Raw genomic sequence first — 15,775 nt, 5'->3', positions numbered from 1 at the left:
TTATAACATTTGTTTTAGAGCTGCTGCAGAGCTTTTTCAGAACAAAACTTTAAACTATGGTTGTGTAAAGTTAGTTAAGCCCCACAGCTGAACAGCTGAAGGTTATGACTGTGGGCTGCTGTCAGGCTGCTGGCCCTTACAGCGGTGAAAAGCAGGTCAGTCATAACGGCAGTGGAGTGTGGCCCAGGCAACGCTAGGTTTTACTCTGAGAATATATTGTGCCTCTTGTTAGGCAGGTAGGTGATTGCCTGTCCAAGTGAGACTCATTGCCATGGTGAAAGGTCCACTCTGCTGTGCTTTTGGCTGCTGGACTCTCCCATTGTCCAGGGAAACATGATTAGTGCTATTCCATGCCCTGACTCCAAACCAGAGGTGGGAAAGTGGGTCACAGCACATAATCTGACCTAAGAAAAAGTTGTTTAGCACTGGCCAAAAGTTAAACTTCTACTAACTTTTATGTTAACTTATTTTAGACCATATTTAGCATACTTTTTTGAAATACTTTCCAGCTTTGTTGAGTCATTTATACTGTAGTATGTTCCAACAAACAAGCGCAGTCTCTATTTAACACTGATTATTCAGCTCAACTATAGTTTTACACACATTTTTTTTTTTTCCCCAGAAATATTCATTGCATTTTTTTCTCCTTGCAGGTGGAGATGCTAGAGCGCAAATATGGTGGGCGTTTCATAACCCGACATGCCGCTCGCACCATCCAGACAGCCTTCCGCCAGTACCAAATGAACAAGAACTTTGAGCGTCTTAGAAGTTCTATGTCTGAAAACCGTATGTCAAGACGAATAGTCCTGTCCAATATGAGAATGCAGTTTTCCTTTGAAGGACCTGAAAAAGTCCACAGCTCTTATTTTGAAGGAAAGCAGGTGTCGCTAACAGACGACGGTACAAAAATGGGCCCACTGGTGCAGTCGGAGCGATCAGGGGAATTGAGTGTTCAGGCCAAAACCCCCACGGCACAGAACGACTTTACAGACGCTATTACAGAATTAGAGGATGCGTTTTCAAGGCAGGTCAAATCTCTGGCCGAGTCCATAGACGATGCATTGAACTGTCGCAGTATGCATGGGGACGATGGTCAGCCAGAGCCCAGTAGGGGGTACCAGGAGAGGGAGGCCAGCTGCCAGGTCAAAGCCCCTCTGAGCAGCTCCGACCTTAGGAAACGAGACGAAATGAGCGCTTCGTATAGTGACGTTACTCTATACATTGATGAGGATGAGTTGTCGCCTTCTTTATGTCAGTCTGTTGACCGGCCTTCCAGTACAGAATCTACTCTCCGTCAGCGCTCCCTCACCTCCTCCCAGGACTACTGGTCTCATATTCACAAAGACGAGAAAGGAGACACAGACACAAGCTGCCGGAGCACTCCATCTTTAGAGTGCCAGGAGCAGCGTCTAAGAGTGGACCACTTACCTTTACTTACGATAGAGCCCCCCAGTGACAGCTCAGTGGAACTTAGCGATCGCTCGGACCGGAGTTCTTTAAAGAGACAGAGCGCTTATGAACGCAGTATAAGTAATCAACAAAATAGTCCCAAAAATATTAGCCACGGACTTCCGTCAAGAGGACCCTCAAGAGAAGATCGTCCGAGGCAGCTAGAACCACACCATGCGATCAATGGCACAGCGAACAGACAGAGCAAGTCGGAGTCCGATTTTTCAGATGGGGATAATGACAGCATAAACAGCACATCGAACTCCAATGACACCATTAACTGCAGCTCCGAGTCCAGCTCTAGAGACAGTCTCCGGGAGCAGACCCTCAGCAAGCAGACATACCACAAAGAGACGCGCAACAGCTGGGACTCACCGGCCTTCAGCAACGACATCATCCGAAAAAGGCACTACCGCATTGGACTCAACCTCTTCAATAAGTAAGTGGCCAGTGTTTATGTAACTGCCACCACTGCTCACATGTTTTCTACTAAAGAGCAAAAACCTATCCATCCCATAATGTAATTCACCTTGAGCTTTATAAATCAAGACAAAAACATACATATATTCCTTAGCCCATGAGACGGCGGATCACTGCTGGTACGCAACATTCATATTGTCATACATTTATATATTTTTTCCACAATGCTTTTATAATTATCTACAAACTATGTATTTTTTTTTCTATTTGTATTGTGAGTCCGGGATTGTTCCTGCTCCTCTATTCTTTTTCAATTTAATCAGAGAGTCTTTTCTCTCAACCCACATCTCTTACTGACCCCTCTTTCGTTGCTTTTTTAAATCCTGTGCATGATTTGACACAAATTTGGCAAAGGCACTGGTGCAGTGGGATAATCACAGATTTGGATTGTGACTCTAATCCCTGTACTCCTCCCATGTCCCTCCAGGAAACCGGAAAAAGGCATCCAGTATCTGATCGAGAGGAACTTTGTCCCGGAAACACCAGTGGGAGTGGCCCACTTCCTGCTGCAAAGGAAAGGCCTGAGTCGGCAGATGATCGGGGAGTTTCTGGGCAATAGACAGAAGCAGTTCAACAGAGACGTCCTGGAGTAAGTGGTGTAAAAGTAATCTGCTATTCTCTGCATTCTCATAGCAGTTCAGATATAAACATCAGCATGTCATCAGCATGTAAGATATTTCATTGAAGTGTTCTTACTCTTTACAATTGTACATTTAGGATATTTCCCTCTCAAAGGGTGCTTTGCTGGCTGATACAACTCATATAATCAGTCATGCATTATTTTTATACAGTAAGTACTAACAAGAATGAATGTTGCTTTTGATATTCCAATGCTCATTCAGACTTACTCTGAACGGACTCAAGTGACTGCATAGGAAGCGATGTGAAAGAGTTCACTTTAAATGTATTCAGCTGCCTCAGGAATGTAGAACTGATTGAGTGAAATAAAGTTTAATTTTGTAATGCCTGGTGTATTCAGTGTGCTGAGAAGAAGTGCAGGATAAGCACTCAGTCTGGCAGCCTAATCTATAGAGTTCTGAGGAAAACATCTCCATCTTTCCTTTTTCTCAGTGTTATTATTGTAAACAAAGTAGAAATCCTCATCAGAATGTAACATAAATACACACACAATTAGAGTACATTGCAAGGTTATTGCTGAGTGACAGAGCAGGTATTATTGCACGCTATGATTAGGTTTTCTTGATGGTTAAAATTGACCCCAGGGACACTGAAAGATGGATGTGTCGAAGTAAATCTCCTGTAGTATTTTTGTACTGCAGGAGAAAAAGTGCTCCTCCTAAATTGCACTTCACAGTCCTCCCTCATGGTAGAGCTAGTGCTGTTTCTTTTATATATATATATATATATATATATATATATATATATATATATATATATATATATATATATATATATAGGCACTTTACACATTCCGGTTGCCTTAAAAATGCGGAGCTCCACTTAGCCGGGTCTCACTAAAATACAACAATACAGCAAAGCGTAAGAGTGAGTTACAGATGGATAACTGACATGCAATAAATGTAATCAATAAAGTTGAAATAACACCACAAACTGAATAACCTGTTTACAAAAACACTGGACTTTGCATTCGCTGCACTTTTATCAAGTTTGTCTGTTTTATATTTAAGGTAATGTATGTTAGCCTTTAGCTTTGAGACAAACACACGTACTTTTATAAACACGAAGGTTTCTCCAGTGATATATTTGCACATGGTACATAAAAGTCTTACCATGCGCCAGTGATTATCCATCTGTAACTCGCTCTCTGCTGTGAGATAATCTTTATTTGACCAAAACCTGGCTCATTCCCACAGAGAATGAATGGAGCGAGAAGTGAAGAGCTGCACTTTTATGGCAACTGGAACTAGCCAGGCGCCAGCGTGAAGAGGGCCTATTCCACGAGAGGCGGGGGGCAGAGTTATTTAGTACTTTATACGCAAGAAGATTTTCAGTGATAAAAAGACCACCCTCTAAGAACAGAAGTTTTAAAAGACAAAGTATCTTGATTGATCATTTGTTGAGTGGTTTAATCAGCTTGAGTGCAGTGACACCAACAAAAGAACACGATGTACAACAATTATCAATAGGAGAATGGAAAAAATAAAGTCTAAATAAACTTGAAGAGTTTAAGACAGTGATGATATTCTTGCATTTTGTATGATATCATATTATGTTTAATATGGGAAGATCCAAATAGCTGGTTATAAATGCCACAAGTGAAATAGTACTAAAATACGTGTGCCACCATGTTCCTCTAGCTGTGTGGTGGATGAGATGGACTTCTCTGTGATGGAGTTGGACGAAGCACTGAGGAAGTTCCAGGCTCACATTCGAGTTCAGGGGGAGGCCCAGAAGGTGGAGCGGCTCATCGAGGCCTTCAGGTAACGCCATATTTGACTGCATAACCTTCCCTTACAGACATGTCCAGATTAATCTACAGAGCAATCAAACTCCATCAGCATTGACATTTATCTCCTTAATCAAATTGCCGTTCTACACTTGACCTTTGCACCAACCGTTTACATAAGGTATACATTATTTCCATTATCCACTAAAGCCCCAATGACTTATATAAGCAGTGCATACAGTTCTGAACCACATCTTAAGATATATTTTAAGTCAAGGATCTGCATATACACATTTACCCCTCACTCTTTTAACCCGCCTGAGGCCCCCTCATTTATTTAACTGTAAAAAGTTATTTAATGCGCTTCCTACGGCAAGAACCAAACCATTCCAGAGGCCTTTTAATGATGGAGTGCAGCCTGCAGCCCTGTGCACACAGCAGTGGATCAGCTGTGTTATTGATGCACTTTCTGACTCAATATTGTGTGACAGTTCAGTGGCTAACAAAGAACAATGTATTATGTATACCAGTATATAGGCCTAAAGTCATCAATATTAGTAACAACAATTTATCAGGTGGTTATATTTGATCAGAGACAATTACATCTCTGTCTTGGTGGTTTTTGGATGTGTATATATAAAATTATTATTATTAAAGGGACATCTTTGCCAATGAGCATTTTTGTTTTCATTGACAAATTAATATTCACATTTTCTCATATGTATTCACAGTCAGCGGTACTGCATTTGTAACCCTGGTGTGGTCCGTCAGTTCCGAAATCCAGACACCATCTTCATCCTGGCCTTTGCTATCATCCTCCTCAACACGGACATGTACAGCCCAAACGTCAAACCAGAAAGGAAGATGAAACTAGAGGACTTTGTCAAGAACCTTCGAGGTACCCTTCACCTTATTAAGTCCCCTTATCCACCTTATTGAGATACACACAGCAGCCACGGGGATAAACAGTCTTCTCCAGTTGACTTTTGTGCATTCCCGCTGCTTTGATTAATGGCCTTGTCATCGCACTATTTTTGGACGTCACAGTCAAAGAATCTCAATAGCTAAAGCCAAGCACTTTTTATAGTTGCACTCTGTGGATTATGTGGGTATTAGCAGGGGTTTTGGTTAACTAATTTCTTGGCTCATATGAGTGTAATTAAAAATAGTATTAAGGACAAGGAGAAAGTAAGAGCTTTCGGGCATGGCTTTATTAAAATCTGTCACTGTTTATTTTACAAAAACATATAACAGCACTTAACAACATCTAGTAATATGTAATTACATGGTTTTAAGGGGTTGTGGTTAGAGGGGTAGAGTTATACATCGTTACATGTTACTTAATGAGGTACACTGAATTAAGAACATTGTAAATACAGTGTTACCTTTAGAACCAACAATGCTGTTATAGAGCTAGCAAAGTATTGTCAAATCTGAAAACCCGTCACTTGGCATTTAATGTTTATAATTGACCTTTTTGTGGCTTTTGTCTGTCTGATGTTTTCACTGAGCATCACTTTTATTCTCATGTATAAGAATAAAAATCATTATCGACAATTATATATTTAGTAACTTTTCTCTTTTGTAACTTTTTTACTTAGTTAATATCTGCTGTTAAGATGCACCCAGCGTCTGTAACTCACAGGGGTATTTGCATTGTAGGAATTTTTTTTTGTTCCAGGCACCATTTTATGTGCATTTACATAGAATACAAACTAAGGATTGTGGACTTTTTAGCTCCTTGTTAGGGACAGACTCTTTATTACCACATGCACAGGCCAGGAACCTTTTTGGGAACAAAAGGACATGTAAAACACTATATTTGTGGGGAAACATTCATTCATGCTCAGACATAATTTATTGCTCCACAAGATAATTACTGACATAGTTGCTCCAAACATAGTATTCTTTATTAGTGAATAATACAAATTCAGAAACACTTCGGTTAAAATGTAGTTTAATTGTTCAGGTTGGAGTTTTTTTTTGCATCACAGTTTTATATGCATGGTTTACAGTGCTCAAACGTCTGTCTTTTAATTAAATATGTTCTACACACATCTGCCAATAGTTAACACACTATCATCCACTGCTGCTGTGTGAACATGAGCATAGGGGACTGAATGTTTCCCAAACTCAATAGTAACCTGAGAATTATTGGGACTTACTGTAGTTTTTGGTTTCGTTACAAGTTAAAACGCTGATTAAACCCTGCCATTTTGTGCATTGACAGGAGTGGATGATGGAGAGGACATCCCCCGTGAAATGCTGGTCGGAATCTATGAGCGCATCAGGAAACGAGAGCTAAAGACGAACGAGGATCATGTGTCTCAGGTTCAGAAGGTGGAGAAACTCATAGTTGGGAAAAAGCCGGTATGTTTCAATGTGCCCCTGGGCCAGACAGCTGCGATCTTTTAATGCACTCAGGAGCAGATTGTGTGCACAGCCAATTTCTCATGTGTAGCGGGCAATGACACATTCATTAATAAAACAGCACTTACAATCCAAGGTCTATTTGCACACTGTCACTGTCATTTGTTCATAGAGTTATTATGCTTTAAACATTGTCCATTCCAATTTTCCCATTCATGAGAGCAAATTATAACTGTAAAGTTGCATGTGGAAATTACTGTCACTCTAATGTTAGTCAGATGTAACTTCCACTTACATTATTGTCGAGCAAAACATTCAATTCTACTAATGCATGTTTTTATCATTTAGATTGGGTCATTACACCATGGACTTGGTTGTGTAAGTATTGATTACTGTATATTCATATTCTGTAAATACATTTTGTTATGGGATTTTTTTTATTATATATATACATCGCTTATATATATCTTTTCACAATCCATGCATCAAATTACTAAACTGTATTGTCAGTGGTATTTTTTGCTGGCAGTTCTAAATAGATGGCTGTATTTCATCTGCTGTAGGTCCTCTCACTGCCCCATCGCAGGCTGGTGTGCTACTGCAGACTCTTTGAAGTTCCCGATCCCAACAAACCACAGAAACTGGGCGTGCATCAAAGAGAGATTTTTCTCTTCAACGATCTGCTGGTGGTATGGATGACATTCTTATTCCATCATGCAGCATCGGCCACGTTGAAATGTATCTCAAAGGCAGTTCTCTTCTCTTTGTTCACAGGTTACCAAGATCTTTCAGAAAAAGAAAAACTCAGTGACTTACAGCTTTCGTCAGTCGTTTTCACTCTATGGCATGCAAGTGATGCTCTTTGAGAATCAGTGTAAGTATAAGAACTCAGTCTGGGAACTATATTCATTGCCATGGTTACTCTTCTTGCATTTTGGTTTTTGGCTTCTTATTTATTTCTAATTTAGTCCTGTTTTAGTCCTTGTTTACCCGTAATTTGTTCATGGTTTGTATAGCTTTTGGTGGTATTGCTTTGCTATTCTTTTGGTCCAGCCTTGGTCTGGTTTTAGGCAACAAATATACATTCTTGGTGTGACCAATTCATTTTAGGTTTTGTGTTTTTTTATTGTCTGGTATAATTAATAAAATTATGATTTTATTTTTATTCAGATTACCCCAATGGAGTGCGTTTAACGTCAGCCATACCTGGAGCAGACATCAAAGTCCTCATCAACTTTAATGCTCCAAATCCTCAGGACCGCAAGAAGTTTACAGACGATCTGCGGGAGTCCATTGCAGAGGTGCAGGAGATGGAGAAGTACAGGATAGAATGTAAGCATTAATCTATATTTGTCACAGTGAAGACAAAATTGATTGTAAGTCATTGTCATTGGTCTTGTTTAACAGCTGAACTGGAAAAGCAGAAGGGAGTGGTGAGAGTCAGCATGTCGCAGGGTACAGGGCTGATAAAAGACACAGGAAATGGTAATCTAAGTCGAGCCAGCTTGGATGACAGCTACGCCATAGGGGAAGGTCTAAAGAGGAGCGCCCTGAGCAGTTCTCTGCGGGACCTTTCTGATGCAGGTATGTGGGTGTAGATGAAGGTAATAAAGTAGACAAATTTGTCTGTGCTCAAAAGTAGCTTAGAACAACACTATGTTCCTACTTCCATCCTTCGTGTTGTAGATTAGAGGGTACATTTTTGTACAAGAAGCTACTATCAGAGGTTTTTTAGTGACTGAGCAGGAGAATTACTTGTTAGCCATATGTGATTGCTTATATCTTGATTACTAATTATTGTCTGTTGTCAAACAGATAAGCTTGCATGGCATGGTATGGCTGTGGTCAAATGAGAATGAATATTGATAATTCCGCATTAATAATTATTATGCATATTTGTTGTCAATAATCAGGTCAACCTCAAATTGTCTGTGATTACTCATTGATTGTGCTTGAGAAGAGGAGTGAGTGCAGTTGTTTTTGTCTAAACTGGCTTGTAGAATATGCTATGCACTTTTACCACAATGAGGTCTGCCCTGTGAAAGGTCTCCCTGTGGATCTACTGAAGCACACAGATTAAGATGGTGGTGTGTTCTGTAATGAGTGCAGGTGTAATATACTTCAGTCAATCGTAATTATAATCCTTCATCATTGGCGATGGGAGGAGGCAGGGCAAATGTAGGTCACAGCAATCAATTTGACTGTCTTGTGGTAAGACGTTATAGTGGTGCACTTTGCAGGGAAGACCCACACAAACAGAATGACCTCGGCTCAGTTTAGGCTTCTACAGGAATCATTTACCATTTAATATATATATATATATATATATATATATATATATATATATATATATATATATATATATATATATATATATATATATATATATATATATATATATATATAAACCTGTGGGATAGGCTTCAGTGACTCGCGACCTGTAACAGGAACACGCACTGTATGGGACATCTTAATTGCATTTGGGGGAGCAGAGAGAGTGAGAATAATCCACCAAAGACAATGGCTTGCTATGCAGTGTATTTGCATTAGGAGGGACACACTCTTGATATTATTCTCTAGAGGAAATTACAATTTACCAACTCATCTGTACATGTTGGTGTATGGACGGAAGCCAAGTAAAGACACAGAGAATAAACTATTGATGCAGCTCCAAAAAGGAAATGTAATTCTGCAAACTCTCCTTCCACCACTCAGTCAGCTTTTGAGTAGTCACCAAACTCAAGTATTTCCTTCAGTTTGTGCACTGACAGTTCTTGTAGCCACGCCTTGTGCTAGCTGCCCAGAGACCTGTAGCTGCCCAGAGACCTGTAGCTGCCCAGAGACCTGTAGCTGCCCAGAGACCTGTAGCTGCCCAGAGACCTGTAGCTGCCCAGAGACCTGTATATATTTCTTGTATTCAAAAAGTGATGTGTTCTGGACAGGCAAGCGAGGGAGACGCAGCAGTGCAGGATCTCTAGACAGCAATCTGGAAGTAAGTGGTAAAGTCGATACCGAGGTGACCATTGACCTTAAGCATGCACGCTCATGTTGCCTTTCTCTGTAGTTTGAACAACTCTCTCTTGCTTTTAGAGTTGTGGGTGGCACTGCATGTGCATGCACTCGAAACATGTAGACAACCCAGCATGGAGACTATTGTGCCCCTTTCACACAGTATACTTCTAGTTGCCAGGGAAAGTCTTTTACTAACTCAATCTTGTGTTTCATTCTGGACCCCTTAATGTATTTCATTTCTAATTGCACATCGCCACAAAATGTCTGTGTAAAGGGGGCACTTTGTTTTGTGGTAGTTTTTTCACACTATTGCATGAACTGTATGGCATGACTTCCTTGTGTGATGTTTAGATAATATTTGTTGTTATAAAAGAAAACTACTATTTGAAAATCAATATATTAAATTTAAAACTAACTAGACGGATTCAAACCCAAAAAAATTGGACCTGATTTAGACCGCCATCAACAACAGGAACCAGTCCAAATGTCTGATGTGTTTGAAAGATGCTGTTCAATCATTGAAGCACATCACATTAAGTGGAGCTAGTCATTTCAGATATGGACTTATTATAAAAAGATACTTTTGCCACTGCTGTGCACTAACGGTCCTGTCTCATGCAGGGGTCCATCATTAGCAGTCCTCACATGCGCAGAAGACCTCCCTCCAGCCGAGACTGCCCCTCCCGCCACAGCGGCCAGTCGCTCCCCAACTCTGCCTCCCTGCTGGGATCTCTGTTTGGGACCAGACGTTTGAAGTCTCCCAGTCCTACACCCCAGAGCCCGCACCCAACCCTCATCTCGCACACCCCACATCCAGTCAACCTGCACCACACGACTCGAGGAGACTCGGAGGCAGCAGCCCCTGTGCATCCCCAGCACGCTCAGTTCTGCCATGTGACGCCGAACCCTCCGCCTTATCATCACCACCACCACTTCCACCCGCCGCCACACCTGCAGCACCCGCCCCACCAGTTCCATCCGCCACACCCGCACGGCCAGCACAGCCACGGGGGGCTTCAAGCACACCCGCACCACCACGGCCCACCCTCGAGCTCTTCACAGGGCTCCGGGAGCACAAAGCCTAAGCACAGCGGCATCAGCACAGTGGTGTGAGTCCAGAGACAGTAAAGAGGAGTGGACCAAGTCAGCAGCTGGTACAACTAAGAATGAGCCTGGGCCGAGCTAAAAGAAAATGCAACCATAGTTTGCCATTGTTGTGCCAATACAACAAAAGTACAACATTTATTAACACATGCACGTATTTCTTTAACTTAAGTCAATGGAATGAAATGTTTTCCCATTGAGGCCTAATATTGGGCTATTCAAATACATAAAAAAGATAAAAAGTTTAAATATCATATATTACTGTATGCTATTTTTCTTTTCGTAGTCTAACCTAAGGGTATAGTTGATAATAATAAGTGTTGTGCAACACCCATAACATAATAGTTATAAAATATCACCCATAGCTTGGACCCTTCTCATAAACCCGGAAATACAGACGGCTTAGTTTGAGATTCGCTCCCACCCGCCCCGTGACGTACCCAAGTGTGGAGATGGTGGGGGTGTAAACAGAGGCAGAGGCGTGCACCGGTCGTACCCAGCAGTACATTTCAGCGGCAGCAGCGATGGAACAAAAGAAGTCGCTTTTGTAGCTAACTGTGCCTAAATAGCTGTAGTTCCTCTTGAGCGCGGGGGATGGGTGAGGGGGGCATGTTACAGGTACAGAGTGCTTCCTGGAGGATGGGCTGAAACAGGATGACTCATCCTGGTGAGTATAGTCCTGTTCACCTGCTCGTCCGAGGGGAAGGATAGAGACTCAAGTTAAAGCTAAGCTAGCTAACTGCAGGAATCAATCAAAAAACACTTTGGGCACATATACGAGGTACCAATAGCACTGTAAAAAGGTTAAAAGCTCTAAAAAGTCAACTTTCCATGATATAGGCCCTTAAACTGTCAGTCATCCAAAGTACCATTTGTGTTGTCCATTCCTTTTTACTGTCATGAGGGCCTCAGACTGAGCTGTGATTGGACAGTTGGACACTGAACGTCACTGGCAGTTGAGGAGATGAGTTCCAGTGCCTCCCTCTGTATTTTCATGACCCTCTTAATCTCCATTTCAGGTGTTAAGTCAGGAAGCTTCTCTACTGCTATAGCATGCACAAGACCATGAGTACTGTTTTCTCTCAGTAATATGAAGAAATATTTTACTTGTATTTCACAAATGTGATCAATAAATTTAACTTATATGACTTTATCTATTCAGGAGTAGGTTTTTTATGAAGAAAATTGATGTAACACTTAACACTGTTTTTAAAGATGATGCAATGCCACATGAAAAACAAAGTCAAAATATTCCTTTTTTTTTTTTTACAATGTTCCAAATAGTAATTAATTCATCCACAATTCCCTGAATGTACGATAAAACAATTTGCCATTTGCTTTTCTTTATAAAAATAAAATAAATGAAGACTGTCCATTCAGCCTTTGAAACACTACGAGATATCCTCAAATCACTTAGTACTTCCAATCGACCGTACTAATTTTACTGGAGTCAGTCTTTTTGTAGTTTTGGCTTGCTCAACTTTAAATACAGTTTATACAGAATGAGTGTGAACCTTTAACCGGATTGTACACATATTTAATGTAGCCGTAGCTCAGAGTGCACTGTGATATCTCTGTTAGCATCAATGTGCCAATTATTCAAGCATTTAATAATTTAGTCACAAGAAATTGCTTTACATATATATTTGTGCTTAGACTTCTTTTTATAACTAATATTAAGTATTATTATCCTATAGACAACAAATTGCATCTAAAATGACAGGATTGTAGTCATATGTATTGTTACAGAAGGTTTTACTGTGTGTGTGAATGGGAGTCAACTGCAGATGGAGATTGCCTTTGAGTTACAGTATTCTTGGTATATTCTGAGCTTTGAAGTAGCAGTAAACTACTAAGGGACTTTTCTTTAGAAATGCTTGTCCTATATTGTTTTACTTTTGGAATTGTTTTTTTCTTTTGCTGTGGACAATGCAGAAAAACACCAATACTGTAGTAGCATAAGTAAACTAAATAGTTAATTCTGTGTCTCAGCTGGCTGAGTTTGTGAACTACAGGATTCACTGTGCATCAAAAATGGACAGATCAATAATTATCATACTGTGATGGTGATGGTGCTGCACCCTTCACTCTTTGCAAATGGCAGTTTTTAATATCAGTTTAACATATTTTGATAATGTGTGCATGCTGGAGACTGGACTGGGGAGATTCCAGCGTTTACACCACACTTGGGTGTAATTCAGCCTGCGTGAACACTATAAGATGGAGTTTTTTTGTATGTGCAATATACGTTTATTATTTTGTCATGTTTTATTTGTTCTGTTAGTTGTCTGTTTTTTATTCGTTTTATCCGTTTTCCCTCTTTTGCTTTTCAGTGAAGTGTCCACATGGATTTAAAGCGTCTTGACCCTTAGTTAGCGCTTCCTTCTGAGGCTATTCTCAATGAACAAGTCCAAATCAGTATTAAATTGGCTATTATGAAAACGTTATTTTCTTCCTCAGTAATCTAATATAGTACACTATATATTAGCACTGTTTCACATAGTGGCTCATAGCCTTACCTTGTGGTTGACTGGTACTTTTGTGTGACTTTTGTGACCGACACATTATGTTTACAATGGGCTATTGAGCAATCGTATCATTACAGACTGTATTTGGGTATTTTAAATGTAGTCCCCAAACAATTATCATCATTCTACAAACATTTAGTGATTTTCAATTTGGTTTGACATAACATAAAGGACTTATGTGAGATACCTTGAGACGACAATTGTGAAGTTGACCTGAGAAGATGGTAAACAAAATATTGTTTAGGAGAGTATGATTTTGTCCATTTCTAATTGTTATTCAAACCTGTACTTTATATCGGCATAGTCAACAAGATCTCATATATTTTCACACCACTAGAGTCCATGTGAGGTGCTTGTTGCATGCCATTGATGCCTATTGTATTTTCTTGTTTGTCTTTTTCTTTTACTGTTATTATTCTACCACGTGGGGGCATTTCTATCCTAAACCTTCAGCAATGCTTGTTTACACTTAGAAAACATCTGGCCTGACCCTCTATTTTTATTTTTTCATTTCAAAATTGTGCTATTCTCCAGCATGCATTACGCCTCCAATGTACAGTATTATTGTAAATACAAATCCATGTGGACATATGTAAAGAGGGCTTTCAAATGTTGGGTGGGAAAAATATATGTAAATATGTGTAATTTATTATTATAATGATTATATTACTACTCAATGTGTGCAGTTGCATTGAATGTGCATTCAGCTCCCCTTTGATATTTGACATAATCATCACTGCTATTCTCAATCTCTGAAATATCATCGGAACAACTCTACAACAACCTGCTCACAGTTAAAGTCAAAGGGGAGGGGCGAGTGCAGATATTTTATTATGCATTCTGTTTCTAATGTAGACAAAACCCTATTGATGTAAAACTAGTACTGTGACAATGTTGAGAACACAAAATAAAATATAAAGTTATATGTCTGGTCACGCCTCTGTTATTTCTGCACAAAGCACTCTTTAATGAAGGCATTTTCTGCAGCATACATCATATACCAAGTAGCCTGATATAGTTTTTTCCAGCTATTAATGTTTAATATGAACTGAAGCCTAATTTCTATGTCTTTCATTCTTTTATGTGCATGCCATAAAGCACCGCTCTAACAGGGCGTGAAACCCAAAACCTAAATCAACCTAAACTGCATTGCTATGTTCCTCTCTCAACTCTAGAGGAATGCATAGAGCCTGTGGATGTTTTTCTGAGATAATGAAGGGCAAAGCAGCAGTGCACAATTTTTTAATTCAGCCCTTGCTCAGTAAAAGTGCTTGGCTGGCTGCCCGACTGTAGCAGGTGGTCTGACTGACAGTTTACCCTGGCTGCTGCGTTTGTCTGGCCCTTGAGCTGCTGGAGCTAAAAATAGCTGACAGCTTTAAACTGGGGGGATGATGGGGCCCACATCCTCTGGCAGACGTCATCAAGGCTGGGAGGAGACCCAGGATGTGTTGGAGATAAATATCATCCTGTCTGTATCCAAGCTACAATCAGAATTTTTGCATAGTAGGACTTTTCTATATTTTGTTATTCATTCACTTTCTACCGCTTGTTCCCCTCTGGTGCCTATCCCAGTGACTGGAGCCTATCCCAATGACTTTGGGCCTTAGGTGGGGTACTCGTCGCAGGGTTAACACAGAGAAATAGACACACAAACAACCATTTTACAGTTGCCAATTGACCTGCATGCATTTGGGCGGTGGGAGGCCGGAGAACCAGGAGATAATCCATGGTAACACGGAGAGAACATGCAGACTCCACATAGAGAGATCATATGATGTTGGTTATATTAATTGATCTGTGGTCTGGCCCAGTGGTAGTAGTAGTAGTAGTCAGTGACGTGCATTCAGGGGAGGCAGGGGAGGCAGTGCCTCACCTGTCAATCTTGGGGGGGGGAAGAAAAAATATTAATATTTTGTCATCTGGTATGTATTATAAACCCCCTTTCCGTTTGAATCCAATATTGAACAATATTTTGTCAAATAAGAATGTCAAAATGTTCACATGTTTGCCATTCAGATATAGAGAGGAGGCAGCACTGCTCTGCCTCTGGAGCACACACACAAACTGAGCTGGTGCAATGCAAATGATGTGTCGCTCTCTCCCTCAGTTTATAACAATAAAACACCCTGACGATGAGCTCTGTGCTTCCATATGAAAATAATGTATGAAATGTATTTCTGAAATGTGTTTTAGGCTCACAGATTCATTATAAAACCGCAGTAAAAGTTCACTCAGCGAGGCATCAGTACATGTGCCTCATGGAAGAGGGTGCTCCTGAGCCCGGCCGTGTGTGGACAGGTGCTTGTGTGTGGACAGGTGCTTGTGTGTGGACATTTCTCTTATCTTCTTCATTATTATTTTTATATGTAGAATCCGGACAATATTAGGTTTAAACTTTAGTGGATTGCACAAAATGTTGTGAAATGTTCCAACATTTTGATGACACAAAACTGCAGAGCCTGTC

The 15,775-nt window shown here is 40.4% G+C and overlaps 1 protein-coding gene across 6 annotated transcripts in view; it reads left to right on the top strand.

Moving 5' to 3' along the window:
- Positions 1–14,236, top strand: part of iqsec1b (IQ motif and Sec7 domain ArfGEF 1b) — a 137,781-nt gene extending 123,545 nt beyond the window's left edge. For 5 of the 6 annotated variants that reach the window (XM_072452030.1, XM_072452031.1, XM_072452032.1 and 2 more), the window contains 12 exons: positions 654–1,888; positions 2,357–2,518; positions 4,209–4,331; positions 5,029–5,195; positions 6,528–6,667; positions 7,016–7,045; positions 7,231–7,356; positions 7,442–7,541; positions 7,838–7,999; positions 8,075–8,251; positions 9,610–9,659; positions 10,301–14,236. In XM_072452030.1, the coding sequence (XP_072308131.1) occupies positions 654–1,888; positions 2,357–2,518; positions 4,209–4,331; positions 5,029–5,195; positions 6,528–6,667; positions 7,016–7,045; positions 7,231–7,356; positions 7,442–7,541; positions 7,838–7,999; positions 8,075–8,251; positions 9,610–9,659; positions 10,301–10,792 (2,964 nt within the window). In that variant the 3' untranslated portion in view covers positions 10,793–14,236. The remainder of the gene's footprint in view (positions 1–653; positions 1,889–2,356; positions 2,519–4,208; positions 4,332–5,028; positions 5,196–6,527; positions 6,668–7,015; positions 7,046–7,230; positions 7,357–7,441; positions 7,542–7,837; positions 8,000–8,074; positions 8,252–9,609; positions 9,660–10,300) is intronic. The other variant, XM_072452033.1, reaches the window with a different exon arrangement.
- The last annotated feature ends 1,539 nt before the right edge of the window (positions 14,237–15,775 follow it).

The sequence above is a fragment of the Eucyclogobius newberryi genome, unplaced genomic scaffold (genome assembly GCF_026437365.1).
Source record: "Eucyclogobius newberryi isolate DKJ021-1_F unplaced genomic scaffold, fEucNew1.0.hap1 SCAF_19, whole genome shotgun sequence".
In the NCBI taxonomy this organism is placed as follows: domain Eukaryota; kingdom Metazoa; phylum Chordata; class Actinopteri; order Gobiiformes; family Gobiidae; genus Eucyclogobius; species Eucyclogobius newberryi.
The sequence above is the reverse complement of the archived record's forward strand: the minus strand, read 5'-3'. Positions and strand labels throughout refer to the sequence as shown.